Source organism: Lemur catta, chromosome 5 (genome assembly GCF_020740605.2).
Source record: "Lemur catta isolate mLemCat1 chromosome 5, mLemCat1.pri, whole genome shotgun sequence".
Classification (NCBI taxonomy): domain Eukaryota; kingdom Metazoa; phylum Chordata; class Mammalia; order Primates; family Lemuridae; genus Lemur; species Lemur catta.
Window position 1 is genome coordinate 1077467 of NC_059132.1, and position 21370 is coordinate 1098836.

General features: G+C 37.9%; 1 protein-coding gene across 3 annotated transcripts in view; it reads left to right on the plus strand.

Annotated features, from left to right (window-relative positions):
- RAD50 (RAD50 double strand break repair protein) overlaps positions 1-21370 on the plus strand; it is a 72166-nt gene that overhangs the window by 23258 nt on the left and 27538 nt on the right. For all 3 annotated transcript variants that reach the window (XM_045550745.1, XM_045550743.1, XM_045550744.1), the window contains 11 exons: positions 3086-3214; positions 3442-3607; positions 4734-4927; positions 5749-5955; positions 7176-7358; positions 7819-7976; positions 10061-10236; positions 10761-10998; positions 19125-19314; positions 20012-20138; positions 20554-20747. In XM_045550745.1, coding sequence (XP_045406701.1) covers positions 3086-3214; positions 3442-3607; positions 4734-4927; positions 5749-5955; positions 7176-7358; positions 7819-7976; positions 10061-10236; positions 10761-10998; positions 19125-19314; positions 20012-20138; positions 20554-20747 — 1962 coding nt within the window. The remainder of the gene's footprint in view (positions 1-3085; positions 3215-3441; positions 3608-4733; positions 4928-5748; positions 5956-7175; positions 7359-7818; positions 7977-10060; positions 10237-10760; positions 10999-19124; positions 19315-20011; positions 20139-20553; positions 20748-21370) is intronic.

Consider the following 21370-nt stretch of genomic DNA (forward strand, 5'->3'; position numbering starts at 1 on the left):
ATGGAGAGAAGTTTATAGAATACCATAGCTGGAGTGTTAATATTTAGTGTTCTTCAGTATCAATCCAGTTCTCTTTGTTAGACTGTGCTCAAAAGGTATTTTCTGAATACAGAATTTTTTTCACAAGTACTGTGAATGGTCCAATGCATTGAATGCTTACTGTGTTCAGGTGCTTTAAAATGTTTTATGTAAGCCCCATAGAAGAACTCTGTGAGGTTTTCCAGGCAAGAAAACCAAGGCATAGCTGTTCGCATTGCTAGAAAGGGGTACAGTTAGGATTAGCGTCCAGGCCTATGATTCCTAAGTTCATACTTGTTTTTTTCTTTTTAAGTCAGATTTATTGAGGTATAATTTACATATGGTAAAGTCTACCCCCCTCCTTTTTTTTATTTCAGCATATTACAGGGGTACAAATGTTTAGGTTACGTACATTGCCCTTGCCCCACCCGAAAATCCACCCTTTTTAAAGTGTATATTTCTATGAGTTTGGACAAATATGTATAGAACCGTGTGGAATATCGAATATGTGGAATATTTCCATCACTTGGAAAAGTTCTCTCAAAGTCCTTGCAGTCAGTCTTCCCCCCTACTCCCAGCTCCTGGCAATCACTGACTTGTTTTCTGTCATTATAGTTTTGCCTTTTTCAGAATGGCACATAAAATGGAATCATGTATATAGACTTTTGTGTCTGGCTTCTTTCCTTAGCATAACGATTTTTAATTTGTTGCTGCATGTGTGAATAGTTCATTCCTTTTTATGGCTGAGGAGTATTCCACTCTGTGGATATATAGCAATTTTTTTTTTGTTCATCCATTCCCTGGTTGATGAACATTAAGTTGTTTCCAGCTTTTGGCTGTTACAGATAAAATTGCTCTAAACTTTGGTGTACAGGTCTTTGGGCACATGTTTTTCTTTCTTTGGGGTTGCTACATTATATGGTAAGTGTATGTTTAACTTTATAGGCTCCAGACTATTCTCCAAAGTGGCTGTAGCATTTTGTATTCCTACCAACAATGTATGAAAGTGCAGTTCCTCTGCACCCTCTTCTGCATTTAGTATTGTCCGTCTTTTTTGTTTTAACCATTACAGTATCTGTGTGGTAGTATCTCATTGAGAGATTTTATTTCTTTGTGGTTTAATTTTGCATTTTCCTGATTGATAGTCAGTTGATTGACTTGATTTTGAGGATCTTTTCATGTGTTTATTTGCCATCTGAATATATTCTTCGGTAAAGTAGAAAAATCTTTTCCCTATTTTCAGTGGGTTTTTTTTTTTTTGGTCCTTTTATTATTGAGTTGTGAGAGTTCTTTATGTATTCTGGATATAAGCCCTTTATCAGATGTTTGTTATGCAAATATTTTATTTTCTTAACTGTTTTTCAGAGGGCAGGAGTTTTAAATTTTGATGAGGTAGAGCTTTTCAAATTTGTTCCCTTAGGGTTTATACTTTTTATTTCATATCTAGGAAATCTTTGCCTCACCTAGTGTCATAAAAATTTTCTTCAATATTTTCTTCTAGAAGTTTCATAGTTTTTGAGTTCTTACATTTAAGTATATGCTCCACTTCAAGTTAATTTTTTAATATAGTATGAGGTAAGGGTTGAAGTTTACATTTTTGCATACAGATGTCCAGTTGTTCCAGCACCCGGAGCTTCTAGTCTTAACCATTATGATACCCTGCCTCCTAACCTCATACCCCAATCTGAGCTGTGTGGTTTTGTACAAGTCAGTTAAGTCCTCTGGGTCTCCTGCTTAGTGTGTAATCTTGTGAGGATTAGAGAGGTCTTTTGTTGTTGTTGTTTTTGCCTAGAAAGTTTTGGGGGTTTTTTTGTTTTGTTTTGTTTTATTTTCAAATTTTTTTGTAGAGATGGGGGTCTTACTGTGTTGCCCAGGCTGGACTCGAACTCTTGGCCTCAAGAGGTCTTCCTGCCTTGGCCTCCTGAAGGATTAGAAAGAATTTATAGCAGCACCTAGTACAATGTCTGGAACATAGTAGGCATTCAATGAATGATACCTGTGACTATTATTATTGGTAAAATTACTTTTTTCAGATCTCTCGTTCTTTCATTTTGCTAACATATTGAACATCTTTTATATGTTCTGAGGATACATTAGGGAACAAAGTAAACAAAGTTCCTATTTTTATGGTGATTATATGCTGTCTATTCATATACAAATCACAGGGTAATACTATTAATATAATTTTAATAAATGATATTAACGTTGAGCATGCATTTTGGTGGAGCTGTGAAAGTTTGCAGTTGTGATACATCTAAGCAGTTTAGTAACTTAAGTATAATATGTTTGAAAATTAGGCTCTGCTGGGCATGGTGGTACACACCTGTAGTCCCAGCTACAAGGCAGGCTGAGGTGGGAGGATCACTTGAGCCTAGGAATTCCAGGTTGTAGTGCTCTATGATCTTGCCTGTGAATAGCTGCTGCACATCAGCCGGGGCAACATAAGAAGACCCTGTCTCTAAATAAAAAGTAATAATAAAAAATAAAAATGAGGTTCTAAAAATGTCTTGGAAGAGGAGTTGGTGAGCTCTGGAGTCACAGAGATAAACAGTGGAAGAGGATTCCCAGCATCGTGCAAGGAGAGAATGCCCTGAACCGGATTATACGCACTCCTAAGAGATGAGTCTAAGAATGTAGTGGTGACTCGCCATGAGTTTCCAGCCCCCTTAGTAGTTCTGATTTTTAAAAAGTACATTAAATAGTTAGCCTTTTAAGGATTGAGTTCTTAAAGTGTACTACTCTACGTATTATAGCTCTAAGGGCTTAATGAATGAGAAACATTTATGGGAGGTATTGAGGGCAGGGTATAGGCTTTGGAGTTAGAAGTGGAATTTAATTCTTGCTTTTGTCTGCTAGCTGTGAAGAGTAACTTGGAAGTAACTTGGGAAAGTTACTTACTGTCTCTGCTCTTCAGTTCCTCCATGCCCTCTTTACGGTGTCATTGTTGACATTAAATGAGATCACCTTTACTAAGTGCCTGGCCCTTGGAACATCTTATTTTTCTGCATCCAACAGCAGTGTAAGATATAGTGAATTTTATTTATTTAGAGTGTTTCTTTATTTTTAGAATCGTCTAAAAGAAATTGAACACAATCTCTCTAAAATAATGAGACTTGACAATGAAATTAAAGCCTTGGATAGCCGAAAGAAGCAAATGGAGAAAGATAATAGTGAACTGGAACAGAAAATGGAAAAGGTTTGTAATAGTAGAATTTTGTTCTACTTTAAAATTTTGGGATTATTGTGAACTTTATTTGAATCAGTTTTGCCACCCACATTTTGGAAAAAAACAAGTACAAATCTTGATGTTTGTGCTACCTCTCTATATGTTAAAATGAAGGGAGTTGAATAAGATTTGGTACCTCAAAGTGATCATATCTTCTTATATTTATACATTAAACTTTTTATTTTGATGTTACCTAGGTTTTTCAAGGGACTGATGAGCAACTAAATGACTTATATCACAATCACCAGAGAACAGTAAGAGATAAAGAAAGGAGATTGGTAGACTGCCAGCGTGAATTGGAAAAATTAAATAAAGAATCTAGGCTTCTCAATCAAGAAAAATCAGAACTACTTATTGAGCAGGGTAGGGCAAAGTGTTGGTCTTTTTTCCTTCTATAGTATTATGTGTTTTCGACATGGATGAAGTATCTCCTGGGAATTATGCTGAGTGAAAAACAAATCTCAAAAGGTTATATACAGTATGTTTTCATTTATATAATATTTTTGAAATGTCAAAATTTATTTTAGAAATGGTGGGCAAATTAGTGATTGCTAGGGATATTGGGTAGGAGAAAGGGCAAGGGGATGTGGTTATGGTCATAAAAGAACAAGAGAGTTCTTGGGATGTTGGAATTGTTCAGTATCTTGACTGTTGTAGGAGATTATATGAACCCACACAGGTAATAAAATTATATAGAACTTAACACATATACGAATGGGTGCAAGTGAAATTGGGGAAATTTGACTAAGATTGAGGAATCGTATCAATGTCAGCATCCTGGTTGTGATACTATACGATAGTTTTGCAAAAGTTGCCATTGGGGGAAACTGGGCAAAGTATATATTAGGGTGGGAACTTGTAGCGTGGGATGAGAAGGAATCTCAATGGAATGATAGGACAGGTTTAGAGAAAAAGTTTATTTTATTTTCCAAAGGAGGAAAGAGCATGGCAGGAAAAAAGGAAACGAAGTGCCAGCCCTGAGGGTAAGGGGTTTGGGATTTTTATTGGGATAAAGGGAAAAATAAAAAAAGGATAGTTACTGCCGCCAACTGATAGCAGAAGACAGCTGTGAAGTGGCTGCATTTGTTTTTCCTTTTTTTCCCCCTCAGTGAGCCTGGTTTATCAGTCTCCCTGGAAGGTGGGCTGGCATGAACTGGGGGAGGGGTCACACTCCTTCTGTCTGTTCAGTTCTTTTCAGGTGCTGTAAAAACAGACTCTTAAAGACCACAAGTTAAACCACGGGTGATTAATCTTAAAGACAGTGAGTTAAGTCACAGGTGGTTAATCAAACAAAGGGGCACTTGTAATCTGTGATCTTTTTTTTTCCTATTAGTTTATTTTTCTCCGTTAGTTTATTAGCAGTGCTGTCCTTTCAGTATTGGAGAGATTATGCTGTATTATTTTTTTGCAACTGTATGTGAATTTACAGTTACTCAACTTTTTAAAAACCAGCTTGGAAAAAAAAATTATTAGATTGGCTTTTTTACAGGTCGCCTACAGCTACAAGCAGATCGCCATCAAGAACATATCCGAGCGAGAGATTCATTAATTCAGTCTTTGGCAACACAGCTAGAATTGGATGGCTTTGAGCGTGGACCATTCAATGAAAGACAAATTAAAAATTTTCACAAACTTGTGAGAGAGAGACAAGAAAGGGAAACAGAAACTGCCAACCAGCTGATGGTAAATATTTTGAAATATAGTGCTTGTTATTATCTTTTATCTGTGTCAGATTCTCTACTTGAATTGTTTTAATTTTTGGATAGACCCTATTTTGGCACATGTTTAGATTAGTGTTAGTATGGAAGCTGCTACAAGGTAGAAAAAACCCACATAGAAGCTAAGTTTTAAAAGCTTATAAGGATAAAAATTCGAAGAAAAAATGTAGGCCTATGTTTTTTTTGGTTTTCAGTAAAAAAAAAATTTGTTTTTTTTCCCTCTCTTCTTACTGTCACTCCCAGTTAAGTAAAAAAAGTTTTAGAGCTAATTGCAAAGAAAACATTTGCTCACAGTTAATAATGATTATCTCTGGATGATGGTTTTTACATTTTTTAAAATATAGTCATGCACCACGTGATGCCATTTCGGTTATGGCAGACCACATATACAGCGGTGGTCCCATAAGATTATAATGCCATATTTTTACTGTATCTTTTCTGTGTTTAAATATACAAATATTTATTGTGTTACTGTTGCCTGCAGTATTCAGTACAGTAAAATGCTGTACAGGTTCATAGCCTAGGAGCAGCAATAGGCTATAGTATAGCCTAGGTGTGTGGCAGGTTATACCATCTAGGTTTGTGTAAGTGTACTCTGTGATGTTTGCACTGTGACAAAATTGTCTAATGATGCATTTCTCAGAATATATCCCTGTGGTTTAGTGATGTGTGACTGTACTTTTCTGTATTTTTTTCATTGTACATGTATTACTTTTGCAATGAAGAAACTTTCTTAATAATTAAGTGAAAAAATTATTAATGCTCAGTCTTCACATTTGTATTTAGAATGACTTTGCAGAAAAAGAGAATCTGAAACAAAAGCAGATAGATGAGATAAGGGATAAGAAAACTGGACTGGGAAGAATAATTGAGCTAAAATCAGAAATCCTAAGTAAGAAGCAGCATGAGCTGAAAAACGTGAAGTATGAATTACAGCAGCTGGAAGGATCTTCAGACAGGATTCTTGAACTGGACCAGGAGCTCACAAAAGCTGTAAGATATTATTTGAATAATAATTTTAAAGTGTAAGACATATAGAATCTTGCATTCTGGAGATTATGGCATTTTAATAAAAATGTCAACGTTGTCTGTCCTAAGGTAAAATGAACTTACCTGGATATCATGGTCCCCCAACTCTTTGGTTCTAGTAACTGGTGGGTTAAAAATTAGAATCACCCAATAAGCTTTTTCAGGTTGCCTATTCTTAGACCTTAACACCTCAGACTTTCCCAATCAAAACCTCTGAGAGTGCGGCATGGAAATATATGTTCAAAACATAGCCGGGCATGGTGGCAGGCACCTATAGTCCCAGCTGCTCGAGAGGCTGAGGCAGGAGGATTGCTTGAGCCCCAGGAGTTTGAGGCTGCAGTGAGCTGTGATCATGCCTGGGCACTCCAGCCTGGGCAACACAGTGAGACCCTATCTCTTAAAAAAACACACACACAACAAAATTAGGTGATTCTTATGAACACCCTGCTTAAGATCCACTTACCTAAGTAAAAAAGCAAGTATTTGCCCTCTAGGTTTCACACACTGTAATTTTATGAGATTTTTGCTGTGTTATCACATTTTCTGTGGTAAAATTTTTTTAGCCAATCTCTTCAAGAATTTCTAAGTTTTCTTCCTCACTTCTCATCTGTCCCCTTCCTTCATATCTCCATCGTCAGAGTGTAAGCATCCTAGATAGAGCTTGGCAAATCCTCTCTGAAATCCCGTCTTGATATTTGAAGTAAGCATTGATTTGTACTCCCTAACTTACCATTGCAGCATACATTTGTCTTTAGCACTTTGTTACAATATTGTCTTCTTGGGGTGGGGAGACACCAGTTGAGGCCCACATCACACTATTTTTATAGTTTCTACATACCAGGCAATAAAGTGAGTTACATGAGGACTTAATAAATACTTAACTGTTTACTGAAGAGTCACTAATCTGTATACTTAGACATATTTCTCCTAATTTTTCTCTGATTCTCAATTTTTCCCTCCTGCTTTGCCCTTCCTAGTTTATTTACGTATTATAACGTAGTAAGGTAACTTTAATAAGATTTCCCTGAAAGCATATATGGTGCCTTGTTTTTTCTCTTGTTGGTTATAAGCAAACAATAATATTTTAACCATTCTGAGGAGTAGTTAATTTCTAATGCACTGTCATTATTTTAATTCTTACACAAAGTACATAAACCTACGCATTTGTTTGAATTATTGATTAGGAACGTGAGCTGAGCAAGGCTGAGAAAAGCAGCAATGTAGAAACCCTAAAAACGGAAGTTATAAGCCTTCAGAATGAGAAAGTGGACCTAGACAGGACCCTGCGTAAATTGGACCAGGAGATGGAGCAGTTGAACCACCATGCGACAGCCCGCACCCAGATGGAGATGCTCACCAGAGACAAAGCACGGTTTTGCTTTTCGTACTAACTGTACTGTCTGGTATTTACAATAGCTTATCTTGCATTCATCATTGACACACTGTGAAGTGTTGAGTTGGTATCGACTTTATATTTTAGAGATTAAGTGAGCTTACCACTCTATAAAACAGACTGTCAAGCTTAAAAGTCATTGTTTAATTACAAACAGTTTACATAGAAGTGTATACACACACCCATGGACATTGCTGTTAACTGTTACCATACAGAAGTTTTTAATTTTTATAGCATTAAACTTGTTACTCTCTTCTTGTGGCTTAGAAGGACCATGTCCACTCCAAGATTTTTAAGAAATTTCATATTTTCTTACGTTTTTATAGATTAATTTTTTAAGCCTAGAACTTCAGTCAGTCTAGAATTTATTTTTTGTTCTTGATAGAACGTAAAGACATTGGATTTTATTTTTAAAAGATTTTTTTTTCCCTTAGGCTGACAAAGATGAACAAATCAGAAAAATAAAATCTAGACACAGTGATGAATTAACTTCACTGTTGGGGTATTTTCCCAACAAAAAACAGCTTGAAGACTGGCTTCATAGTAAATCAAAAGAAATTAATCAGACCAGGGACAGACTTGCCAAATTGAAGTAAGTGGTTGTAATATTTGTAGATGTAATAGAAATTTCTTATTTCATGCTTTCATTTTAATTGTTTTAAAATAATTTGTTGTCATGAAATGGTATGTTGTATTTAATTCTCCTATATGAGGGGACTTCAGAAAGTTTGTGGATAAATGGAATTAAAAGATTAAAGTAAAATATATAAACTTTATTTCTGAACATAAGCTCCGTCAAGTTGAAGACACTTTTGTAAGCAATAATACCAGCCATATAGTCCATTTAAAGAACTATGGGTCCCGAGAATTTATTCATGTCAATGTAATCTTTTTTACATTATGAACTAAAGAAAAATGGGTGACCTTTAAAGATTTTTTAAGATTAGGAAACAAAAATAAGAAGGAACCCAAATCAGGACTGTGCAGTGGATACTTAATGCTTTCCCACTGAAACTCGCACAGAATTGCCCCCTGCACAGGGTGGGGAACCTGTGGCCTTGAGGCCACACGTGGCCTTCCGGATCCTTGAGTCTGGGCTTTGGACTGACTCCAAATTTTACAGAACAAATCCCTTTTGTAAAGGGCTTTGTTCTGTGAAGTTTGGATTTGGTCAAATTTTTTCATAGTGCACATTTCCCATGAACTTTTTGAAAACTCCTCATATTTTACAAATTAAGCAAAATGGAAACGGGTAGCAATTTGGGCCCCTTTCCCTTGAAATTTGTAGACTTAAGTAAGAGGATTAAAATTTTAAAATTTCCTTTCCATTTCTGTGAGTAGTCCATTATAAAAAGTGATCATGTTTCTCAGGTATTACTTTGGATGGTGGTTGGATAAGAGGGTCAAGAATTCCACAGAGATTTTTGACAAAAATAGTGGATTTGCCTTTGGCTATGTTAAATTTGTGTTTCTCATGGAAGTGTCTGTTAGGGAGTAGAAAATTGGAGTTTGAAGTTCAGGAGATTGGCAGTTACTGTGATACAAGGGAAGATCGAAGTTAGCATAGGCCGTATCACCTGGACAGAGTTATGCAAAAAGAAGAGGGGTGTTACAGTTAGATTCCAGGGAAACACCAACATTTAAAATGTTGGCAGGCAAAGGAAGAGGAGCAAGTGAAGGAAACTAGGATGCGCCCAGGAAACCAGGGTGAGAGCCAGATAGGAGTGGTGTCGGGGGTGCCTTGGAATGACAGGCCTTCAAGGAAAGGGTCAACAGTGTTTGGTGCTGCCTAGAGGTCGAGGAAGAGGAAGACTGCACTCGGTGCTTGAGTTGTGGGCGACCCTGATGAGAATTGCTCAGCGGAAGCTGGGATGTGGAAGTATCATCTCGATCGGTTATTTTTTCTCCATATTTTTACTGCAACTCAAAACAGGTAGTGTCATGATGAAGTGTGTGTGTGATCACATACATTGATCTGAAACAAATTTCTCAAAGTAGTACTTCTACATATAGTCTACTCCAATATATTACATTCTGTTTCACTTTTTAAAAATATGCTGAGTACAATGCATCAAATTGATGACATGACTCGTATCATAACCTGTAAATTGAAAAACTCTGATATGTGTGAGTATTGAGGTTGGTTGGGATGATGTTTAAGAGTTGGAGTGGAGATAAATTGTACTAGTAAGCAAAATCTTTGATGAATGAGAGGGAACGAGTGATGAGTAGCTAAGATGACAGCAACAAGGAGAGGAAAAGAAAAGGTTTTTACAGGAGAGAAGGGAAGTAATATTGTGAAAGGCACTAAAGGGAATTTGGAAAATGTTTTCCTCCTCTCTTCTTTCCTGGCGGTAGACCCAGCAAGCATCTTCTTCCTGAGTCTCTTAACCTGAGATCTGAGACAAGAACCTCCAGAAACCAGGCAGAATTCTGCCTGTGTACGTTTTTCTGGGAGGAGGCCCAAGACTAGGATTGGCAAGTGAGTCCGTGCCCTAGGGAGAGAGCTATGGTGGAAGGTGGACTGTTGCCTTGACTTCTAAAAAAAATAGTATGTTGTTACACCAAACCCTCGTAATGGTTTGTTGACAGCATTTGTCTTAGGTATGCCTACTCAAACTTTTCAGACTCTTTACTCATGTTTTAGAATTGTAATCCACATTTTTCTTATTTTAGCAAGGAACTAGCTTCAGCTGAGCAAAATAAAAATCATATAAACAATGAGCTAAAAAGAAAAGAAGAGCAGTTGTCCAGTTATGAAGACAAGCTGTTTGATGTTTGTGGTAGCCAGGACTTTGAAAGTGATTTAGACAGGCTTAAAGAAGAAATTGAAAAATCCTCAAAACAGCGAGGTAAGTTACCTACTTTATTTTATCAAGGCACTTTGACATGTTTGAATTTTCATTCAGAGATAACTATTAAGGATGGGAGATTTAAAAACCTGGTTATGGAGCCAAATGGCTTGAGTTTTAGTCCTGGCTTTACAACTTACTATGTGACTTTAAGCAACTTATTAAAACTTTCCTGTGTTTTACATTAATCAACTGTAAAATGAGGACACAACTACCTACCACCTAGGGTATTGAGGAGTAAATGAGATTATTGTTGTAAAGCCCTTAGAATAGTGCGTGGCATATAGAAAGCTCTCAATAAAAGTTACGTTTAACTTATTGTAAGTTGCCAAGAAGTAATTTTTACAATCTAAATATATCATGCCCTTTGGAAGAAGATTTAAATATCAGAATTTTTATTTCTTTTTTGTTTCTAAAGCATGAGGAATAATCATGTATTTATAGAAAAAGATGTAATCATATTGACAAAACTATATATATATATTTATTTCTCATTGGAGATACATTTATTTTTTTTTAAATAGCCATGCTGGCAGGAGCCACGGCAGTTTACTCCCAATTCATCACTCAGCTAACAGATGAAAACCAGTCGTGTTGCCCTGTCTGTCAGAGAGTTTTTCAGACAGAGGCTGAGTTACAAGAAGTTATCAGTGATTTGCAGTCTAAGCTGCGGCTTGCTCCAGATAAACTCAAGTCAACAGAATCAGAGCTCAAGAAGAAGGAAAAACGACGGGACGAAATGCTGGGACTTGCACCCGTGAGGTAAGAAGAGGGATTTACTGTTGCTGTACGTGCGGCAGAGACTGCGAACAGTCCCCATCCAGGGCCTGGCATGTGATAGGGACTTGGTAAGGATGTGTTGAGTGACAAAAATTAAAGTCAAGATTTTGAGCCATTATGCCCCATTTCATTTATATGGTAGGAGGAATCAATTATTTTGTTTAAAGGTAAGCTTATTTCTGTTTATTTAATCATAGAATAGACATAGTCTTTACGTTTTTGTGGTTTAATGCCTGAGACTTGGCTTGAGGGCATAGATTTTGACAGATTTAGAAGCATTTGTTCATATGGTGCTTTCTAAACCCAGCAAAGGAATTTAAGTACTGAAAAGTTCTCCCAAAAGATAAATTCAAACTATATTTTTGTGTCTTTTCCACTTTCAGAAAGAATAAATCATCGATTATTTTTGTTTAGATTTTCCCTTGCTTGTGTAAGAAATTCACGTGATGGTTGTTTATAAACAAACTTAAATCAGGAAGTATGTGATGATTACCTTGGTGTCTCCCAGAACGTAGAGAACAAAGCTGGTCACAGAGACCCTATCAATAAGACATTACCTCCAAGGAACTAATGATCTAATTAAGGAGACAGGCTCTTAAAATCAGACATTTATAAAGTTGATCTTAATAAAATGCTTAAAAAATGTTTCAAACAAAAGCGTTAGTTAAGAAGAGAGAGCAGCTAGTGGATACAAAACGAGAAAAGTACTTTGCGAATGAGGCAGGAGGTAAAGCTTAGAGAAGTTGGCTCATCTCATTTGAGAGGAGAGGGACTTCAGAGCTGTGTGCAAAGGGAAGAGGTATGACCTGTGCTGCAGTAGAAATCTTATCTGGAATTTGGGGAATTATTTGTAGGTATTGATTCCCATAAGTTGGGAAGATAGGGCTACCTTGTGTTCAGTCCTAGTTATAACTCTGATAGGTGATGAGCCAACCTAAGGGGTTTAATATTAATAAGACTTGGTTTAGGAAAATTAATCCGATGTTGGTATATTGAAGGGATTAGGCTGAGAAAAACTTTGGAAGCAGAAAAACGAATAGAGTATATTGCCCTGGAAAACCAAGGAGGAGTTTCAGGAAAAGGAAAAGTCTAAGAAGATGTGCTTTGTGGCGGCCAACTTCTGAGATGTCCCCAGTGATCTCTGCGTCCTGGTGTTCACACTCTCATGTAGTCTTCTCTCATGTTGCCGCAGGATTGGTCTGTGTAACTGATAAAATAGGACAGAAGTGATAGCACGTCCCTTCCATGATTAGGTTATGCAAGCTGCCGGGGCTTCCTTCACGTGTGTGTGCACGTGTGTTCTCTCTCTCTCTGATCTGCGGGAAGCTAGCTGCCATGGTGTGAGCAGCCCTGTGGAGAGTCCCATGTGACAGGGACCTGAGGCCTTCAAACAGTGAGTCTGGACGCAGACTTCCCAGTAGTCAGGCCTCGAGCCGACTGCAGCCCTGGCTGACAGCCTGACTGCGAGTTTTTGCAAGACCCCTAGTCAGAAGCATGTCTCCTGGTACTCGTATCTGTGAGAAATAGTGAGTGCTGCTGTTTGAAGCTGCTGAGTTTTGGGGTATTTTGTTATGTGACAATAGATGACTAAGATAAGTATCAAGGTTGAAAACGAGATTATTGGGTCCACAAAGAGAATGTGATAAGGAGACAGATGCAGTAGTTTGAAAATAAAAAGGAAGGAGAGGAATTAAGTAGTATCTTGAAAAGAAAAAGATCAAATAAAAGATAAAACTTAAAGTTGGTAGAAAGTGCATGTAGGGGAAATATATATGAGCTTGGTCCTGTGTCATGCTGCTATATAATAAATGGCAGAAATTTACTTTGTATTGTACTTTAGGACACTGGCTGTCACAGTTCCCCTTCCACTTACTCGTTGTTGTACCTCCAGTACTTCCTTGTATGTTATAACTTTGATGACTATTTGCTGAATGAATGAGACTATCGTATCCGTTCCCGTTATTTATTACTATGTAACAAACCTCCTTAAAACATAGTGCCTGACAACAACAATTTATTAATTTTTCATGGTTCTGCGGGATGACTGGGCTCAGCTGGTGGTTCTCACTGGGCCCTCTCACGTTGCTGCAGTCACATGTTGGCTGCAGTCATCTGAAGGCTCAGCTGGGCTGGATGTTCAGCGTGGTTCACATGACTGGTAGTGATGCTAACTGTTGGCTGGGAGCTCAGTCACAAGGGCCTCCACGTGTGTCTCGGGCTTTGGCAGCATGGCACCTGGGTTACCCAATGAAGTATCCCAAGAGCAAGTGTTCTAAGAGACAGGAAGTGGAAGCAGCAAGTCTCTTGAGGCCTAGGCCTAGAAACTGGCACAGTGACACTTCATTTTCTATTGGTCAGAGTAGTCACAGAGCCTACCAGGATTCAAGAGGACACTCTACCTCTCTCTCTTTTTTTTGAGACAGAGTCTTGCTCTGTTGCCTGGGCTAGAGTACCGTGGCGTCAGCCAGGCTCACAGCAACCTCAGTCTCCTGGGCTCAAACAATCCACCCGCCTCGGCCTCCCAGAGTGCTAGGATTATAGGCGTGAGCCACTGTGCCCGGCCTCTTTTTTTTTTTTTCCCAGGATGTTGTGGGGGTACAAACATTTTGGTTACATGTTATGACTTTGCCACACCTAAACCATGATTAGAGGCGTGCCCTTTCCCTCCCTACAATGCTCACTGCATCCATTAGTTGTGAGTTTACCCACCCCCAACCCTCCAACCCCCAAAGAATATTACTACCATGTCAGCACCTTAGTGTTGATCAGTCAGTGCCAGTTTGATGGCGAGTACGTGTGGAGCCTATTCTTCCATTCTTGTGATACCTCACTTTGGAGGATGGGCTCAAGCTCTATCCAGGATAATGTAAGAGGTACCAGATCACCATTGTTTTTTATAATTGAGTAGTATTCTATTGTATACATATACCAAATTTTATTAATCCACTCCTGGATTGACGGGCACTTGCGTTGTTTCCACATCCTTGCTATAGTGAATTGTGCTGCCATAAACATTCGAGTGCAGATGTCTTTATTATAGAATGTCTTTTGTTCCTTTGGGTAGATGCCTAATAGTGCTATTGCTGGATCAAATGGTATTTCTATTTTTAGCTCTTTGAGGTATTTCCAAATTCTTTTCCACAGAGGTTGCACTAATTTTCAGTCCCACCAGCAGTGTAAGAGTGTTCCTTTCTCTCTACATCCTTGCCTGCATTTGTTGCTTTGGGATTTTTTGATAAAGGCCAATCTCACTGGAGTTAGGTAATACCTCATTGTAGTTTTGATCTGCATTTCCCTAATGATTAGAGATGTTGAGCATTTTTTATGTTTGCTGGCCATTATTCTTCTTTTGAAAAGTTTCTGTTCGTGTCCTTTGCCCATTTATTGATGGGGTTGTTTGATTTTTTGTTGATTTTTTTTTTTTTTTTTTTTTTTTTTTTAGTTCTAGATAGATTCTTGTTATCAGGCCTTTATCGGATGTGTAGAGAGCAAATATTTTCTCCCTGTCTGTAGGCTGCCTATTCGCTCTAATGATAGTTTCCTTGGCTGTGCAAAAGCTTTTTAATTTGATCAGATCCCATTTATTTATTTTTGTTGCTGCTGTGATTGCTTTGGGGGTCTTCTTCAAAAATTCTTTGCCTAGGCTGATGTCTGAAAGGGTCTTCCCAGCATCTTCTAGAATTCTTAAGGTTTCGTGCCTTAGGTTTAAATCTTGTCTGTTATCCATCTTGAATTGATTTTTGTAAGAGGTGAGAGGTGGGGATCCAGTTTCAATCTTCTGCATGTAGTTATCCACTTTTCCCAGCACCATTTTTTGAAAAGAGATTCTTTCCACCAGTGTATATTTTTGTCTGCTTTGTCAAAGATTAGATGACAATATGTGGATGGTTTCATCTCTGGATTCTCAGTCCTGTTCCAAAGGTCTATCTCTCTGTCCCTTTGCCAGTACCATGCTGTTTTAGTTACTGTAGCCTTGTAGTACAGCTTGAAGTCTGGTAGACTGATACCTCCCAGTTTGTTCTTTTTGCTTAAGATTGCTTTGGCTATACAAGGTCTTCTCTGGTGTTGTACGAAGTGCGGAATTATTTTTTCTAGATCTGTAAAGAATGATGATGGGACTTTGATAGGGATTGCACTAATTCTGTAGATCACTTTAGGTAGTATGGACATTTTAACAATGTTGATTCTATCACAATCCATGAACAAGGTAGATTTTTCCATCTGTTTACATCTTCTACAATTTCTTTTCTTAGTTCTCTCTGTATATGTCTCTCATCTCTTTCATTAAACATATTCCAAGTATTTACCTCTTGATGGGAAGATAATAATATGTGTAGTAACCCTATATCTGCAGCAGCATCTGCGTGCCATTCTAGTTATCACATGTTAAGTAAGAGAACCTATAAAGCTAGAAAAGGTCCAGAGGAAGCACTAAAAATGGACCAAGATACTGGCAGGGCTGCTAAGTAAAGACACATGTGGTGAAACCGTTTCCATAAGGCACCAAAACGTGAAAACCGGAACAGGCAAGTGATGAACCCCAGTTAGTTCACCAAGCTCTAGTAGAATGCCAGTGAGACATCCCGGGGGACTGGAGAAAGATGAGTTTATGACAAATGAAATAGGAAGTCCTCTTTCCAACAGTGGGCAATAACATTATAAAATACATTATATTTTTTTAAGTTTAAATAAATTGATGAACGAAAGATCAATAATGAATTAAGAGGACTTTTTTTTAAATGTGGAAAAGCAATGGCCTAGGAGTGCAGTCAGACTGATTTCTATTAATAATTCTAGCTTTGCTGGGTGGCCTTAGGGATGTTAATTAACCCATCTGGGCCTTAGTTTCCCCCATGTAAAGTGAGAGGGTTGACTTAGATGATCACTAGGCTGCTTTCCAGCTCTGGTTATAGTATAGGACACTACTGTCGGACATTCCCTGGGGTCACTTTCAAAGACATTGTGGAGGTCTATTTATGACAGTCACCTAGGTGGAGAGTTATTAATATTATTGGTGAAGAGGGATAAAGTAACAAGAAGGTTACATTTATCAGTGTGGCATTTGTCTTTGCATCTACAGAATGTGCCCTTGATGCCAGTACCGTCATGAGAACTGTCTATCCATGCAGCCAGTACTTACTTTACAGGCGCTCCGCTGGGGCGCTAGAAATACAGCGTAAACAAAGTAGCCAACGTCCCTGCCCTCGTGCAGTTTATATCCTAGTGGGAGATGAATAACAAACAAATAAGTAAATGTGTGATATGCCAGATAATGATCATTGGCATGGAGGAAAAACCAGCAGGGTAAGGGAACAGGGAGTAGCTGAAGGGCCGTAGGAGGGGAGTTGCTGATGAAGGTGGCATCTGAGAGAGTGAGGTAGCCAGCCATGCACTAGAGGAGCAGCATTCTAGGCAGTCCAGAGTCTCTCAGGCATGTTAACCTGATGGCCAGAGGGAAAAGTGGCAGAAGATGAGCTCAGAGAGGTAATAGAGAGCCAGATCTTACCCTCTTTGGGGAAAATAATATTTTCACTTAAAACCCCAAACTCATCAACACCTAATAGGGGACCAACATTATGAATGAAATGTCATCTGAAAGTATGCCTGTTTATCATTTTGTCTAGTTCTGACTCGGGTTCATTTATTATAGTGTCTCATTTAAATAAAAACTCAATTAGTATTTCCTCCCATTTCTTCCAAAGGGTTTTCCAGCACCATGTAGGTGTGAGCCCTTTTACATGCAGTCCCTTCGGAAGAGGGATGCTGTCAAAATATAGGTGAATTGAATTTCTGAAAAAACTAAACAAAAATCCCAAAGAGTAAATTTCAAATATCTCATCATAAAGAACAATAGGTAAGCAGGGTAACAGATAAGTTAATTAGCTTGCCTTTTTTTTTTCCTGGGCTCGAGTGCAATGGCATCATCATAGCTCACTGCAACCTCAAAGTCCTGGCTTCAAGCAATCCTCCTGCTTTGGCCTCCCAGAGTGCTAAGATTACAGGCATGAGCCATGGCACCTGGCCTACTTAGATTGATTTAATCATTCCACAGTGTGTACGTACATCAAAACATTACATCGTACCTCATAAATGTATACAGTTCTGATTTGTCCATTGAAAATAATACTAATTTTTAAAAAACCTTGTGAACCATAAGAAAAATAAACTTATGAAAATCAATAACATGTCATAAAACTGGGAAAGAAAAAAAAAAATGAACCTAGAGAACCCTAATCTCAGTAGCTCATTCTCTAGGGAAGTTTCTTTACTTTCTATTAGAACACTTATTTTAGCGTCTTAGGTAATCATCAAAAAAGAAGACACCAAAACCAGGGCCATATTGCTGAAAGGTTTTTTGCATGTATGAATATATAAAAATAGGGTTAAAATTGTATATGTGCTGGTAGTTCTCCACAGAGATGTCCCCAGACCGTCATTAGGCTATCGTAGCTGGGTCACTTTTTAGGTAGTGGGCACATAATTGAAGACCAGCTACTGGTCTATGAGTATAGTATTCAGGAAGTAACAGAAGCATGGGATTACTCATAGTCTGCATACCTTCATATTTACTCATATATGAAATAAGAATACTTCATATTTCGTGGCATAAAAATTATAGGTCTGTTGCCACAGATCATTTCAGGTTGGCATTTCTTGGTCATGGTGTGCAGTTTTTTTGGTCATTAAGTAATACCAGTATGCAAGCACTAACCCTTGAATTTCTGGTTTTCCTTTTACTTTATTATAAGACTCCCATTATAGACTAATTTTTTACACCACTTTGACTTTCTGTACTAATTTAATTTTAAATAAGAATCTGGAATTTTTGTGAAGTAAATTTGATGTTTTTAAAAGATTATTTTTTTATTTTTTGAGAAAGAGTCTCACTCTGTTGCCTGGGCTAGAGTGCCGTGGCGTCAGCCTTGCTCACAGCAACCTCAAACTCCTGGGCTCAAGCGATCCTCCTGCCTCAGCCTCCCGGGTAGCTGGAACTACAGGCACGCACCACCATGCCTGGCTAATTTTTTCTATTTTTAGTTGTTTGGCTAATTTCCTTCTATTTATAGTAGAGGCGGGGTTTCGCTCTTGCTCAGGCTGGTCTCGAATCCCAAGCTCAAGCAATCCTCCTGCCTCGGCCTCCCAGAGGGCTAGGATTACAGGCATGAGCCACTGCACCTGGCCTAAAGGATTAAATACAAGTTTTACTGCTTCAGAAGTATCAGCAAAAATAGGTGTGGAGCCAGTATCTGCTATAGAGACAGTAATTCCTTGGCTAGAGTGGCACTAGTAAAATGGGTTCACCGTTTCTGTACCTTAAATCCATGTAGCGTTTAGCTGAGTGGTTGGCTTCCTTCCTTTTTCTGTGTAATGTAAATTTTATTTTATTTTGAAATAACTTACAGAAAAAATGCAAAAATAGTAGAGACTTCACCTGTGTCCTTCACCCGGCAGATGATGTTAACAGTTTATGTAAGCATAATACAGTTATCAAAACCAGGAAATTAATATTGGTATAATGCTACTAACTAAATTACCAGCCTTTTTCGAATTTCAGCAGTTGTTCCATTAGTGTCCTTTTTCTGTTTCAGGATCCAATCCAGGATCCCACATTGCATCTTGTTGTTATTTCTCCTTAGGCTCCTGCAGTCTATAACAGTTCATCAGTCCTTCTTTGTTTTTCATGACCTTGACACTTTTGATGAATATGACCAGTTAATTTATAGAATATCTCTCAATTTGGCAAAACACCACAGTAATTACTATTGCAAGCAAGATCTAATCAATACTAAAATCAGTGGGCAGAAGTTGGAGGGGAAGCAGGGTATTTACATAGTCTAAATGTATCTCTCCTAAGATATTTATTAATTACAAAGAGCAAAATAGTAACTTTACAATGGAGAAACTTGGCTGACACCACCTTAACTAAGCGATTCAGGGTTAACATCACCAGTAAAATAAGACATATTGACATCATGTGCCCACAGATATGATGCCCTATAAAGCATACAGTGTCACTTTTAATGGTATTCTTCCCCAAAATACATAACCTCAGTCTAATTATGAGAAACTTCAGATAGATTATTTTTAATTGTATGTGTTCTGTTAAGGCAAAGCATAATTGATTTGAAGGAAAAGGAAATACCAGAATTAAGAAACAAACTGCAGAACGTTAATAGAGACATACAACGCCTAAAGAATGACATAGAAGAACAGGAAACACTCTTGGGTACAATAATGCCTGAAGAAGAAAGTGCTAAAGTATGTCTCACAGATGTTACAATTATGGAGAGGTTCCAGGTAAGTTTATTGTAGTTGTATAAAACTTGTTCTGTGGTGGCTTGAATGAGTGTTAAAAACAGTATGTAGGTACAGATTGTTTTTAGAGTTCCACATCCTGAATTTCAGATAGTCTCAGGGAGCAACTGCTTAGTTTACATTACTGTGTTTAAATTTTTTTGTTTATAATTTATGCAAATTAAGATATAATTCTGGTTGTTTTTCATTTTTAGTCAGCTTCCTTTTGTTTACATCATTTGAATTGCTAAAATTTAATTTCACTTTTATCCTATTAAACTTTGCTAAAATCATATCTGTAAGTGGTTTACAAGTTCAGTTTTGTTTGTTTTGAGACAGGGTCTTGCCCAGGCATGAGAGCAGTGGTATCATCACAGCTCACTGCAACCTCAAATTCCTGGGTGGGCTCAAGTGATCCTCCTGCCTCAGCCTCCTCTGTAGTTGGGACTGTAGGGGTGTGCCACCACACCCAGCTAATTTTTCTGGAGACAGGGTCTCGCTATGTTGCTCAGGCTGGTCTCAAACTCCTGACCTCAAGTGATCCTCCTGCCTTGGCCTCCCAAGGTGCTGGGATTACCGTGCCTGGCCTATAAGTTTAGATTTTAAAAAATAATTGATAATAGCAATTAATTCTTAAAGATTTTGAATAATGATAATGTAGTGAGTTTCTTAAAGGAAATAATTTTGTTCTGTTTTTCAGATGGAACTTAAAGATGTTGAAAGAAAAATTGCACAACAAGCAGCTAAGCTACAAGGAATAGACTTGGATCGAACTGTTCAACAAGTAAACCAGGAAAAACAAGAAAAACAACACAAATTAGATACAGGTAATACAGTCTGTTTCCTCATGTACCCATAAAGACTTTGATATTACCAGCACGTGCTTTTTATGGTAAATATTATACCTATGACATGGACAAGGAACTTCTTTCCAACTCACAGTATGTTCACGCTTTTCTCAAAAGCACCACTTCTCTTTGTTTCCTTGCTTTGCACAATAGATTTTGAATGGCAGCATAGTATCAGGTGAGTTGTGCTTTCTCAGTCATACCTGCCCTGTGAGCTTTACCAGGAGGGGACATCAGGCACCTTGGGGGGTGGCGGGGTCCTTGTTACACTTCTGTTGCCTGGGTGGGGCCTGCAGAAACTCAGCCTTGGTGGGTTCCATAGACGAGGAGGATGATACTAATAGTGTTTTCTGTCCCCTTACGTTGATCACCGTGTCAATATGTTTTCTTACAGTTTCCAGTAAGATTGAATTAAATCGTAAGCTTATACAGGACCAGCAGGAACAGATTCAACACCTCAAAAGTACTGCAAATGAACTAAAATCAGAGAAACTTCAGATATCCACTAATTTGCAACGTCGTCAGCAGCTGGAGGAGCAGACTGTGGAATTATCCACTGAAGTTCAGTCTTTATACAGAGAGATAAAGGTAAGAACATTTATACATTGGTTTTTAAATTAGTTCATACATACAAAATACTTTTTATTGGTGTAGAGGCTAGAACTATGACTATTGTGAGGATCAAATGAAAATGGTATAACAATTCTTTATGTGGTTCTTGAATGTCAGAACTTTACTAATAAGTAAAGATTTCTGCAAGAAGGAGTTTGGCCGTGATAGGGAAGAACTGCCTGCCTGGTTAAGTAGTCAACTTTATGTTATTGGAGGTGGTCAGGTGGTGGTTGTGTAACTCCAGATAGGGATTCCTGTTTGTATGGGAGGTTTGTTTTATCTAAAAGTCCTATATCCATGGCAGACACTGAGTCATAGCACTCTGTCCATTGGATTCTAGATGTAGTCTTGGCATTCTTACCGATACAGTGAGCAGGCACTGAGTTGCCACTAGAATGTATTTGCCATCCCTTGTCTAGATAAATCAAATCTAAGACTCAACTAATTAAGTTTATGAACAGTTTTAGAAACAATAGTCTTACCTAGATTTCCATAATTACACACATTCATTAAGCACTAAATATATTACTGAATCTATTAATCGTTACTACAAATGTTTCTTGATTTCTTAAATAATTTTGGATTATAAAATATCATAG